Source organism: Marmota flaviventris, chromosome 6 (assembly GCF_047511675.1).
Source record: "Marmota flaviventris isolate mMarFla1 chromosome 6, mMarFla1.hap1, whole genome shotgun sequence".
In the NCBI taxonomy this organism is placed as follows: domain Eukaryota; kingdom Metazoa; phylum Chordata; class Mammalia; order Rodentia; family Sciuridae; genus Marmota; species Marmota flaviventris.
Genome location: NC_092503.1, coordinates 61,937,935 through 61,951,797, shown reverse-complemented (window position 1 = coordinate 61,951,797; position 13,863 = coordinate 61,937,935). Strand labels below are relative to the sequence as shown.

The 13,863-nt window shown below is 31.5% G+C and overlaps 1 protein-coding gene across 2 annotated transcripts in view; it reads right to left on the bottom strand.

The window, feature by feature from the left end:
• The window catches only part of Ascc3 (activating signal cointegrator 1 complex subunit 3), a 364,887-nt gene that overhangs the window by 71,390 nt on the left and 279,634 nt on the right, over nt 1-13,863 (bottom strand). For both annotated transcript variants that reach the window (XM_071613180.1, XM_071613179.1), the window contains exons 35-36: nt 10,773-10,884; nt 10,444-10,578 (exon numbers count right to left, since the gene is read on the bottom strand). In XM_071613180.1, the coding sequence (XP_071469281.1) occupies nt 10,444-10,578; nt 10,773-10,884 (247 nt within the window). The remainder of the gene's footprint in view (nt 1-10,443; nt 10,579-10,772; nt 10,885-13,863) is intronic.

Genomic DNA, 13,863 nt, shown 5'->3' with positions numbered 1-13,863 from the left:
CTTCTCTCTTGAGTCTTCTCCAATAAACATTTTGTTTCTACCACTCCACTGAATTTACCCATTAAAGACATCTAGTTGAATGGTTAATCACAACACTCATCTAACTATACACCATGTATCTTTAACTCAGTTAATTCTCATCCACTTCTTGAGGTACTTTTTCCCACTTGGCTTTCAAGAAAATGCACTCTTCTGGAACTCTTCCTTCTCACTCATCTTTCTGCATTCATTTTTGTTTGTGGATGTACCTCCTCTCCTCCCTCTCCCCAACCTCTACATGCTAGACTTCCCAAAACTCAGTCTTCAGATCACTCATTAACACTTACTGCCCAGGACATTTCAACCAACACTGTGACTTTGAAATACTAAATATTATCCATATGGCTGCCATCAGACTTCCCCCAAATAAACATATTCTCTGTTTTCACCCAGTGTTCTCAACCTTGATGAATAGTATTCTTTCTCACTGAGTTGTTCTGGTTCAAACCTAAGCACCATATTGTTTATTTTCTTTACTTACAATTAATCTATTATTAATTCTTGTTGGTTCTATCTTTAAAACTTCCTGAGACTGATTACTGTAAACCATTTCAACTTCTGAACATTCTACTCAAGCCACCATCTTCTCTGAACTACACTTTTATAATAGCCAGTTTTCTACTAAGACAGAGAGGCTTTTTCAGTATGAATATCACATCATTCGTCTGATCAAAATCTCTCCAGTTTCCTTCAACACACAGGATAAAACCCAAACTACTGATGGTGGTCCTAGATGGCCTTGGCTGTGCCTATCATGACTTCCCAGTGCTCACTCTAATCTCAAGCAGACTGGGTTTTCTGCTACTGTCTCAAAGTGCCAAGTAGTTCCCTGCTTCCTTTATATTTACTTTCCCTGTGCCTGTAATCTCTTTAACAGGGCTTTCTCATGACTTGCTCCTTTATATCATTCAGTTCTTTCTTCTAATACCATCTTTTCAGAAAAACCTTCTTTAACCATCCTATGAAGAAGTCACCATTATTTATTAAGTGTAAGGAAATCTAGCTGAGAATAAGAAACAGAATAATGAAGGGTAGTTGTGGTAAAAATTATAAAAATATAATTATAAATTATAAAAATAATAATACATATAAAGCAATAGTAAAGAATATGACTAAACATAATGTCTTGTTTTTAAATATATAAAAAAGAATTCACAAAACTTTTGTCTCCAACTGTTATTAGTTTTGTAAAAAACAATTGTGTTGTACTTATCTACATTGTTACATAAAGAAAAAGCCTGGGGGCTAGGGTTGTGGCTCAGCGGTAGGGCGCTTGCCTAGCATTCTTGGGGCCCTGGCTTTGATCCTCAGCACTGCATAAAAAAAAAAAAAGTAAATGAATGCAATAAAGGTGAGAAAAAAAAAAAAAAAAAAGAAAAAGCCTGGCATTCTATTTAACATAAAAGGTTATCTTTCCCTAAGCATCAAGGGGTATTTCTGTGATTATTTTTCCCTTTTAAAATTCTTTTTTTTTTTTAAATATTTATTTTTTATTTGTAGTTGGACACTACAACTTTTATGTGGTACTGAGGATCGAACCAGGGCCTTGTACATGCGAGGCAAGCGCTCTACCGCTAAGCCACAACCCCAGCCCCTTAAAATTCTTTTCAAAATAATAAATTATAGGATTGGTGAAACTGATTCAGGGTTTGAAAAGATGTTAAGATCATACTTAATTACCTACTTGGCTGCTTTCTGAGACTAAATGGCAGGATATTAGGTTTTATAATTGCAATATATCCTAATATTATTTTTATTGGCAATATATGTTTTTTTAAGACATGAACCAGCATGACCTTTTGAAACAGTTATAATCACCATTATTAATGATGGAAGGAGGTAACTTGGATTTCTGAACTGCTTCACCAGCTGGACTGAAGATACCCTAAAAATAATTTTAGTATAATTAAATGTTGGGACAAAATCAGAATTACTTTAATCAGAAACCAATATCCAGCATGTGAAAATTAGATTTTAAAATGTTTTATTCATTGTTAGTGTTCATTGTTAGTGTCCTTGTGACTCATGTATTTTAAAAAATCTAACAATGCTTTGCTTATCCAAAGTAGACTAACAAATGGTTAAATTGGGACAGATTTTATTCTCAGCAAGATCATACTCTTATTTTCAGTACAAAATAATTTTTATTTTCCCAATATAGTTATTTACTGACAATTCTAAATGGTTATAACATTAAGCTAAACAGAAATAATAAATTCTAAAAGATAATAACATTAAGCTAAGCAGAGAGTTAACTACTAATGATAAATAAGAATATTCCCAAAAAAGAATGCCCACTTTTGCCACTTCTATTAAACATAATGCTGAAGTCCTGGCCAGATAAATTAAGCAAGAGAAAGAAATAAAAGACATCTAAATTGAAGTTGATATGACCTTTATAAATCAAAAGCTCTAGTGATTCCAGCAAAAATTGTTAGATCTAACTAACCAGTCAGGTAAAGTTTCAAAATAAACATTGACATATAAAACTCAAAGCATTCTATACACCAATAGCAAATTATCTGAAAATAAAACCAATTTACACATTGTAGGATGTAAATTAGTACAGTCATTATGGAAAATAATATGTAATTTCCTCAAAATATTAAAAACACAATTACTATATTTATAATCGGCACTCTCACTACTTGGCAGATAGTCAAAGAAAATGAAATCAGTATGTCAAAGAGATATCTTCATTCTCATATTTATTGCAGCACTATCCACAATGGCGAAGACATGGATTCAACCTAGGAGGCCATAGATAAAGAAAATGTGGGATATACACATAGGGATACTATTCATCCTTAAAAAATAAGGAAATTTTGTCATTTGTAACAATGTGGATAAAGCTGGAGAACATTATGTTAAATGAAATAAGCCAGGAGATCTCACTTAAAAGGACAGAGTAGAATGATGGTTATCAGAGACTTGGATGATTAAGGGTGGGAGAAAGGGAATTGTTGGTCAAAAGAGAGCTCATTACAATTAGATAAGAGGAAAAATAAGTCTAGAATAGACAAATATAGAGAGGTAGAAAGTAGATTGCTTAGGGCTGGTGAGGAGACAATGAGAAGAGAGAAACTGGGAATGACTGTTATTTATGTTTCTTTCTTGGGTGATGAGACTATTATACAATTAACTGTAGTGACAATTCTGTGAACATACTAAAAACCAATAGATTATACACTTTCAATGAGTGAACAGTTTGATAAGTGCTCACTCCTCAATAATCTGTGTAAAAATAAGCAAATAAATAGTGACTTATTTTGCCAAATTATTCATGATACTGTTCCTTCCCTAGAAAGAAAACCAGTATAGTTTTATAACTTAAATCATATAAAACCATTCAAGATATTTGTAACTTAGAAATGTCTAAACAGTGGTTCCCTTTGTAAAAGTTCTTATATGACTCCCAGGTATTTGTGGATTCATCCCTGCCAGGCTTGTAACTAACTACTGGAGAGAGGACAACGTGAGCAAGTCTTTTGCCTTAAATGCTGTAAGCAGGACGAAATACTTCCAGGCACATGTGAAGCAGTATCAAGCAGCAACAGCATGGAGACAAACACAACTCTGCTCCTTTGTGATCACTAGGTTTCTTGGGCTCTAGGATGATTATTCTTGAAAAATATGAATATGTCTTCTATTTATTTGGTATTTTCCAAGTGCCTTAAATATTAGTACTGGATAGAACCGTTAGCAAATCTTAATGAACTGTGACAAACTCTTTTTTACAGTTTAGGCTGAGAAGATTATGGGTGTATACTTTTTATGTACTTTGCTTTATAAATTTAGATAAAAAGGGAAAAATAATATTCAAAAAAGAAAAAGTACACACTATTAAAGGGAAAGAAGATATTTAAGTTTCTGTGAGATACTAATTCACTGTTGGGAATACAGTTGGCATTTTGTTTTTAAAATTATTTTTCCATTCTGTGTCATTTTAGGCAATACTTTTTTAAGTAAAAAAGGTAAACTATGTGACAGTGAAGAAACAGTAAGTCTATTTATACTTTTATATTTAAGCTCATTTTTAAATTAACAATCCTATTTAATCACCAACATGTAGAATGCTGATGATCACTTAGGACACCAAGAGTAATTAGGAAAAGAAAAAAGAAACAAAGATGTAACAGTGCAAATTCAAAGTAGTATCACAAACACATTTTATGCTCATCAAAACATAAGAGTTTAAAAACCTTTAGTGTCTTCTTCTAAATCACAACAGACTTACTTGAGATTAAGGCCTTTTATCAGGAACACTGCAAGTATAGAATGCTGGGAGAAACTAAGGAATAACAGAGAATAAGAAAGGTCTCAAAGGAAAGGGACCAAGAGCAAAGATAATTTTTTTTTTCAAGATATTTGCCATCTGTGCTTCTCCAAAAGATGCCAGGCAGCTCCCCAGCCTGAGGGTTAGAGAAGCTCTTCTCACAAGCCCTGGAAAATATCCCATCAGGTTTCCTCCCTCAGAGTAGCAGATGGGATTCTGTGATTGTCATGGGGTTATTTGGAAATGGAAGGCCATGAGGTTGGTGGTGTTCACTGTTACTCAGTTAACCTTTCCTTTCTTTCATTTTTCCTTTAATGAACTCTTTAATTTTACATGCTGGGTCCCCTACCAGTACTATTTATAACTGGCTTGTTCTTTTTATTTAGTTTTAAATTTCTCTCTTTAAAAAAAAATCTCGTTTATTTTCTCAATCTCATATGTTTGAGAAATGTATTTGTTCAGTTTGCAATCAAAAAATTTGTAGTTTTGCCCTAAACATTACAAAATTCAAGCATTAAGTATGTCACATTATTAAAAATGTAATATACATGGGCATAGCAAAGAATCAATATATTTTTAGAGAAAGCAGTACTGTCAAACTGGAAATTTATTGATACATAAAAATCATGTTGCTCTGATACTCTTCTAAATTTGGAATTTTTCTGTTTTACATTAACACATGAAATCCATTCTTTTAGTCAATAAAATAAGTCTTTATTGGAAAATAAGAATTTCACAGCTTTTCAAATTGTATATTTGATATATAACTATAATCCCACGTTTGATATATAAGTATAATCTCATGTTTCTGTGTAGTCATAAGACCAGTAACAGAAAAAAACTATTGAAAATTTTGGAGACATAAATATACTTGGGGCATATTTTGCTTTCTTTCCAAATTATTATTACTATAGCAATCATACTCTGAAAAATATGTCCAAAGAAGATTTTCTTTGGCTTTGAAAGCTTTTTATTTCTATTACTGTTTTAAAATAGGTTGCTTTCTAAAAGTTTTCTGAACATATCAAAGTCCTGATTTGCCATGACGACAAATACTTTCTACTCTAGACTTGGGCTTTCAGTGCCAACATCATTAAGAGATTCTTCAAATTACTTTTTAAATGTTCTTTTCCCTCAGGATTTTCACTTATATCTAATTAGACTACTAACTCCAAGCCATATAATCCCTGTTGCCAAAACTGCTAAATGCTTCAATAAGTAGGAGGAGGGCATCAATGGAGCCAGACAGATGTAATGTCACTGGTTAACAATAGAGGTGTGAAGCAGCTGCCTTCATTATGAAGCTTATTAATGCATGGTGTTGAAAAAAACTTGGCAAGGGTTCTTTCAGAATACCTAGCCTTTTCAAAATAGCATCAGATCGTTTAAAATGTAAAATATATGTCTCCAATAAAGAATGCTGAAATAATTATTTTTTCAGGTAATTAATATCTGCTTTTAATACCTATGATTCTAAGTATAAATTTTAAAAGCAACTTCCATTCTTTATTTTTTAAAAGCATATATGCTTAGAATTGAGTCACAGATAAGATATATCAAGGAGAAAAAGAAGGGTAGGCATAGGAGAAAAAATTCTAACATGTATCTTTCTATATGACACAAAATACCTTCATTTTATTATAATTCAACCTCATTATCTGTATGTTAACACTTACCATGAAGGGTTGTTTGATGCTTATAAATAATGTATATAAAATTTCTGGAACATGACAGGTGCTCAATAAAAATTAGTTTTTAATGGATGTTTTGGAAAGACAAGATTTAACTAAGTGGGTTACAACTGTAGAATGCAATTAATAAAGAGAAAGAAAGGAAATAGTCCCAGTATGATCTTTGGCCTTATACCTAGAATAGAATATTTTACTATCACTTAAAGATAATGGTATCAAAAAATGCAAGACAGAAAGAGTTTAACTTCAAGGAAAGAAAAGTGAAAACAGAAGCCTCAAAAGAGGTTTTACAAGAGAAAAAAATGTATTACCCGAAGTCTATTCATTTTCAATGTTGGCTGGAATAAAGATTTTCATATAATAAAGTAACAATCAGCCAGAATTAGTACCCGAAAGTACAACTTGCCAAAAAGAAAAAAAAGTTCATAATATTCTGGAGAATAAAAAAGATTCCTAAGTACCTAGAGGGCCAAGAGAATAAACCATGCAAAGACCAAGAAGGTCCAATATGGATCTATGCCTTCTTTGGTCTTCAGAGAAATGAATCTCATAACAATGGGGCTAACACAATTTCCTTTTTGGTTCTTTAGCAGGTTTCAATAAATTTATTCCAACCCTTTTAAAATACATTTTTGGCCTATATTCGTCAATTGAAATATTAAGTTCTCTGAGAATCAGATAGAACCACCCGTCAACTGTGAAAAAGTCACACTTCTTGTTATTTGTGTCCAAGACACAAAGAGGCCTCTATTCAAATGACTCATTATTTTAATTTTGGTTATACTGCCTCAAAGCCTTTGTTGTTCAGACTAAAAGGGCTCTCTACTCACACGTCTTCTATCATTCGAGTAGCTCACTTTGGGCCATTCAGATTTTCTTCTTGAGGTCTATTTAATGTGAGACTAACAGAAATATATATAGTAAATCTACTCTGTAAAGAGAAGATTAACATGAAGGACAGAATACTACACCTTGCTTTGTTTTTAGATATTCTTTTTAAATTATGAGCAACATTATACTGCAATTCTTAGAGCATCACAGTGAGCTGATGACTGGAGTCATCAGCAATACACAAGTGCCTTCCATGGTTTATCACCATGACTCACAGTTTTTCTATGTATTAGTATATAGAAACACACACACATACAAACACACATTTATATAGGAAGCTTGTCAATAATATTAACTGTTCTATACCCTAACCTCAGAAAGTGACTTACACAGTGAAGATATGAAATAATATTTTTTTATGAATCATTATACTGTTTGTGGGTAAGAGGGTGGCCAAGATATTTAATATGAAAAAATGGAAATAACATATAAAGAATAAATCGGCTTCCACATACTCTTAAGTAATTTCTTTAGAAAAATCGCTTTTTGCTAAGAACTTGATTATTAAATCCTTATATCTGGAAGAATTCAGTTTTATCTGTAAACTCAGACTCTACCTGTTGCAGTCACCTCTGACTGGTCAATAGCATGATATTAATATAATACCACTCTGGAAACTACTAGATTGATTCCACCCATCCTACTGATAGAGGAAAAAAACATAGTATCAAAAAATGCACGACAGAAAGAGTTTAACTTCAAGGAAAGAAAAGTGAAAACAGAAGCCTCAAAAGAGGTTTTATAAGAGAAAAAAAATGTATATGATGAGGTATGAATGGATCTATATGAAATTTTTACCAAACCTGTCTATGTACTTTCTGCTATGGAATGCTTAAAAATAGAAGCTTGCAGTGCCCAAAACACTGAAAGAAAGTATATGATAAGGTGACCTGGTTAAATCCTTTCTTTAATTTTTGAAAGAAAAGGTAGCATCTGATAAATATTATAAAGTTAAAATAATTATATCTCTACTTAAAAAGAAGTTGTGTGTTTAATATAGAAAAGACAAAAAATAAATGCTGAAAAGAATGCAGAAAAGGGAAACTCTTACACATTGTTGGTTATAATATAAATTAGCATAGCCATTATTGAAAAAACAGTAAGCATAGTCCTCAAAAAACTTAAAACAGAATTACCAAATGATCCAGCAATTCTACTACCATGTGTATACCTAAAGATGATGAAATCATTATACCAAGAAGATTTGTCCACTCTCATGTTTTCTGTAGTACTGTTCACAATAGCCAAAATACGAAATCAACCCAGATACCCTTCAGTGGATAAATGGATAAAGAAAATGTGGTACACAATGGCATACAATGGAATTGTATACCATGGAATGCTATTCCACCATAAAAAGAATGAAATCCTGCTATTTGTAGCAACATGGATAGAACTGGAGGTCATTATATTAAGTCATACAAGCCAGACACAGAAAAATACCATCAGTTTTTACTCATTTTAGGAAACTAATCAATCTTGAAATAGAACAAGTAGAAGAGGATTCAGTAGAGACTAGTTAGGGTAGTAAAGAGGCAGAATAGAAAGAAGTTAAATAAGGTGCATCAAAAATAGAGTGAAGGGGCTGGGTTGTGGCTCAGCGGCAGAGCACTTGCCTAGCATGCTTGAGGCACTGGGTTCGATTCTCAGCACCACATATCAATAAATAAAAAAAAAGGTCCATAAACAACTAAAAATAAGAATTTAAAAAAAATCTTAAAAAAATAGAGTGAAGGAATCACTTCTGTTTCTTCTTTAGCACAATAGGGTAGCAACTGGTTAAATTAATCTGTGACATATTTTAAAATAATGTAATAGTATAAAATGTGTTGAGACCTTAAGAAGTGGGACCTGATGGGAGGAGATCATGGAGTACCAGTCTTGGTGGGGATTAATGCCTGTATTATAGAAGTGGGATAGTTTTCACAGGACCTGGTAAGTTATTTTAAGAAAAGGTGTCTATAATGTGTGGTCATTCCATGTGCTTGGTCTCTTCTACATATATCCCTCACAGGTCTTGCATATACTTCAAATATGTGCTGCATTTGCCATGTTAGTATGGAAATTTTAGTCCCAAAATCATGAGACAAAATGGCCATTATGACCAAAATGGGTTGACTTGGGTATTTGTTATAGCAATACAAAATGGACTAAGACAATATGAAATAAAAATTATATTCTCAAATCTGAGAGAGTAAATTAAAATGTACACCCAAAATCATTAACAACATTCTAAATCCATTGTCATGGCAGTTTTCTAATAGTCTTCTCACCAGAGAAATCCGATTTTTATGAATCTTTGTCTAGGAGACAACACAATCTCATCCTTAGGGAATCTAAAAAAATTCACCACATTTTTAAATACTCTTCTCTCAGAAATAAACTTTTAATTTCTCAAAGACCAATGTTTTTGATAGCTGCATCATATATTTAAAATCATATTCTTTTCTACACACAGCAAAAATCTAATTTATACAGCATCAATTCATCCATCTTTCCATCCATCAACTGATTCATTAATAAACATGTTCTGATTCATTATAATGTTCCAGGCCTTATGGTAGGCATAAAATTTATACAGAAGTTTCTTAGAGGGAAAGAATTGAGAAATTAAAAATCTGTGAGTGGGATATCAACGTTCATTATGAATAACAAAGCAATAGGAGAGAAAGGAAAAAAATTTAATAAGCAAACTACGAAAGAATCAGTGAATTTAGATGAGAAACACCTTAAAAATGTTATACTCGAATGGGGTTAACTTTTTTTTTTAAAAAGCACCAGTACACCTGAAGAATAAAATAATGAAAACACACACACACACATACACACACACACCCTTTGACTAATATGTCAACAAAGTTTAATGGCAAATTAACACACTTCAGTTCAACAAAGTAAAAAATAATAAATAGATAAATAAAGTGTATGCTATGTAGAAAGGTAGGTGGAGAAGAGTTGTAATAAAAACGTTAACTTCCATATTAAATCTATTGTTTAGCTTCTAAGCAAAAATGTAAAAATGGTCATAGGATAGTTTTTACCATATGAAACTTCTTTTTTCTTTTTGGAAAGGGACTTGGTGGGGTTGGGAGTAGGGTTTAAACAGCTCTCTTGGCATTAATTCTAAGAAGACTTAAATCATGCAGATCTTTAAGTAAAGAAACTTCAATAACATCATAGTTAAGTATTCAACAGCAACTATCCAAAAGAAGCAATAGGAAAAGTTTTGAATTCAAAGAGGCTACAATGTCAAAGGCTTGCTCAGGAAAGTCCAGCTTCTACCTTTAATTCTGGCTTAAATATTAATAATGCCCTTCCACTGATAGAAGGATCCAAGTTTGAATAATAAATTAATTATGGAATCACCTTTATTTATGGGGAAATTGGTCTAAACAGGAAACTTTGTAGTAGCCTTGTTTGACAGAAGGAAGGACTTCATGAACATTTTCTGTCAAATTTCAAGAACTGGATGGCAAAAACTCAGGACAAATTAAAAGAGAAAGTCTGAAATATACAGAAACAATACAATAATATCATGAAACTCACACTCAGAATTGACAGCAATTCTTCAATAGTGCATTCAGGTTTCAAACGGTCCTTGAACATTTTAACGGTTTGGTGCTTCAAATAGTAATAGGAGGCAATTCGGCCGTATGTGAGAGGCTCAATGCTCCGATTATCCTGTTCCAAAGGATAAAAATGACATTAGTAAAAAGTACAATGGAATTACATATCTTCATAAAACTAATAATTCATACTGCAGGCTGCTAATGCAAAAGTTTTGGTACAAATTTGGCAGTACTAGAACCAAAAGCCCTATTTTTGAAAAGCTAGGCAATTAGAATATATAATATATATATATAACCAAGTCGTACCTCTCCAATTTCAATACAGTAGGAAAGTTCCAACTCAACCAGGGACTTTTCAATAAGATGGGACAGAAACTTGTTTACAGAATCATGGCTCACATCACCTAAATTGTAGTAGCTAGAAAACAAGCAAGGTTATTATTAGTATCAAGGTATTTTCTACCAAAAATATCACCTTAGTTTTATGATCTCTTCAGAATTTCAAAAACACAAATTACATTTACAGTAAATCAGAGAAATAAAGCAACTGTAATTATCATTCCTGATTTACAAATCAAAGGTCTCATGTGAAGCTTTGTTGACAATGATGAAAATGGTAATACATTAAAAATATATAAGATGAGGAGATAAAATCCTGCATCACATTTAAAGAGAAATTGTTTCCCATGTTATAACTAGTATTGTGTCAGTTTAATCTTGTACACCAAAATTATGCCCTGAATTTAGAAAGCTGGAAACACGAAATATATGTAAATGTATTTATATATGTAAATATATAAATCTTGTTCCCTTTTACTATATGAACTAATCTCAATAATTTTACAAAATAAAATAGTGATATGGGTGATAGTTCTAGGTAATGCAGTCAGTTGCTGTTCCCCTAGTGCATAAGGAACAACTGTAATCCTAACAACTAGAAGGGACATCATCAAGCTAAAAATAAAACTTTTTAAGTTGTAACATATAGAAAATACATATACACAGCTCTATATATTTTCTAAATAAAAATCCTAAGGACATACAATTCATCTGAATACTCTTCCCTACAACTCAGAGAGAGAGGTTCTTGACAAATCACTAAGAATCTGGGCCTGGGAAATGATCCAAAAGGTGAAGGACCCATTGTCATGGCAGTTTTCTAATTCTTACTGGATGAACCCTGTACCCTAGTAGGCATGGAGAATTTATATACCCTACCTCCCCTGTCCTCATGTAAATAGAGGAGTAGAAGCAGAAAGTGGTCTTAGAACCTTAGATCAGGTTCCAATCATTAAAATCTATGACGGCAGTTTTACATCTGTATAGGACCAGAAAGTGAAAAAGGGTGCTAAGCAATCTCACATGGTAGAAGCCGAAAAGAAAACATACCTGAGGTATGGAAAATCTGAACAGATGACTATTTTGGGGATTTTGTTTTCCTTTCTCCAAAGAAACAGACTTAAAGACAGTACAGGATGAAAATTACATTGAAGTAGGTCTGAAATCATGTCAGGATATATTTCCATTACAAAGAGAAGTTAGTTCAAATGCTAAGTATTCTAAATTCAAGAATCTTCACTGAATAAGGATAAATAAGATAATAGAATTTACTTGGTAAAACAACTTTTCAGAAAAAAGGAGTAGTTACTTTTAGTCTGTGGAAAAATTATTGCTTTTCCTAAACAAATCCTCTTGTCATGAACTGAAATAAAGCAGTGTTTATCAATGAAGTACTAAACCCAGTGCTATCATTAATCTAAACAAAATGTTTAAATTATGCCCAACTAGGCATATATCAAAGTGAAACACAAACACCAGCATTAGAAAAAAGGTAGAAAATATTTCCTTTGCCCTGGAAAATCACTAAGCTGAAGTATTTAGTTTTCTGCTTCAGAGGTAAAAATAAAAATTTTGGATCTTTATAGCCTCATAAAAGACAGATTCTCAAAGTCATTCTAAATTATCAAAGATATTTTTTCCCTTTCTTTTTTTTCCCCCAGGAAGTGAACTTTATAGTCAAACTTTCTGCAATATAAGTGTTGACTTCATACATCACATTCTTTTGGCTCATTGAGCCTATAAATTTTCCAATACTATTTGTAGCTGTCTAGACTAATACATAGTTGATAAAGGTATTCTAAATTGAAAACACCAGTAAAAATTTGCCCAAGATAATGTATAAGTAGTACCACTTGTAGCATAAGAATCTAATTCTTCATGCAGTTAAAATTATAAAAAATAATATTATCAAAAAATAAAATTTCATTTTGTTTATAAATTTATTAAAAGTTATTTGAAAAAAAAACTCATGGATGATGCTGATTATTGTAATCTACCACAGATATAACTGGAATGCCAACTTTGCCATTTTATGCTTGAATAAATAAACTTGGTATGCTTACTAATAATAGTTAAACCCATTAATAATAAAAAGTTTCCTTAAAAATTATAGTTCTTTTTAATATTTATTTAATTCACTATGTTTTATTTAATGCTATTTTATTCATTGTACTTACAAAATGCATTTGGATGGGTTAATATTCTAAAGTTTGTTTAAGTCTATTAGGAGACTTTTTTCTGTTTTTTTTTTTTTTTTTTTTTTAATGATCAATAATAGCTTTCACCTAGATAATACAGTTAGTTAAACATTTAAACATAATTTGGCAAAACAAAGAAAAGCCAACTAAAATTATGTCTCTCTATAACATACTATCTGATGATCTTATTAAAATATTACTAATAATCTAGCTTATTAAAATTTAATAGTTATTTGAATAGAAAAGCATAAAAATCATTGATATTCATTTAAAAATTTTACTCCCAAATTTGCTCACCAAAATCCTAATGAATTTACAAGAAGTGGTGCAAAATTCAATTCAGGTAACTGAACTTCACTGATCTTTTCCAAATATTCTTTACTAGCATTTGAAATGAAGGCTAAGGTCACTTAAAATTTTTAAATCCTTTAAAATTAAAATGTTACATCTTAATTAGCTATATAATTTGCAATCATAGTAAAATAATAAAACTAAATTTAAATTAAATTATTTTTTAGGATACACACAGATTTTTGAGAGTTCATATATTCGACACTTTAGAGTTCATATACTTGGACACTTTTGTGTGAGTAAAGAACGGAGTTTAGATTTATATGATCTGTATTTACAGCACAATATGGCCTTTACTTTTGTTGAATGAACTTTTCAGCTATTATACAATTTCTAGCCTGAACAAGTATAAGCATTTATCTTAAAATATTACTTATCACTCATTTCAATAATCCCTTTACCAACTTGAAAAAGCATACAACAGCTAAGTAAAAAGGTCTGTTTTCATGTTGTATTCTCCACAGTATAAAATTTATAATTTACAGGTTGTTTAAACAGAAAATTTATGC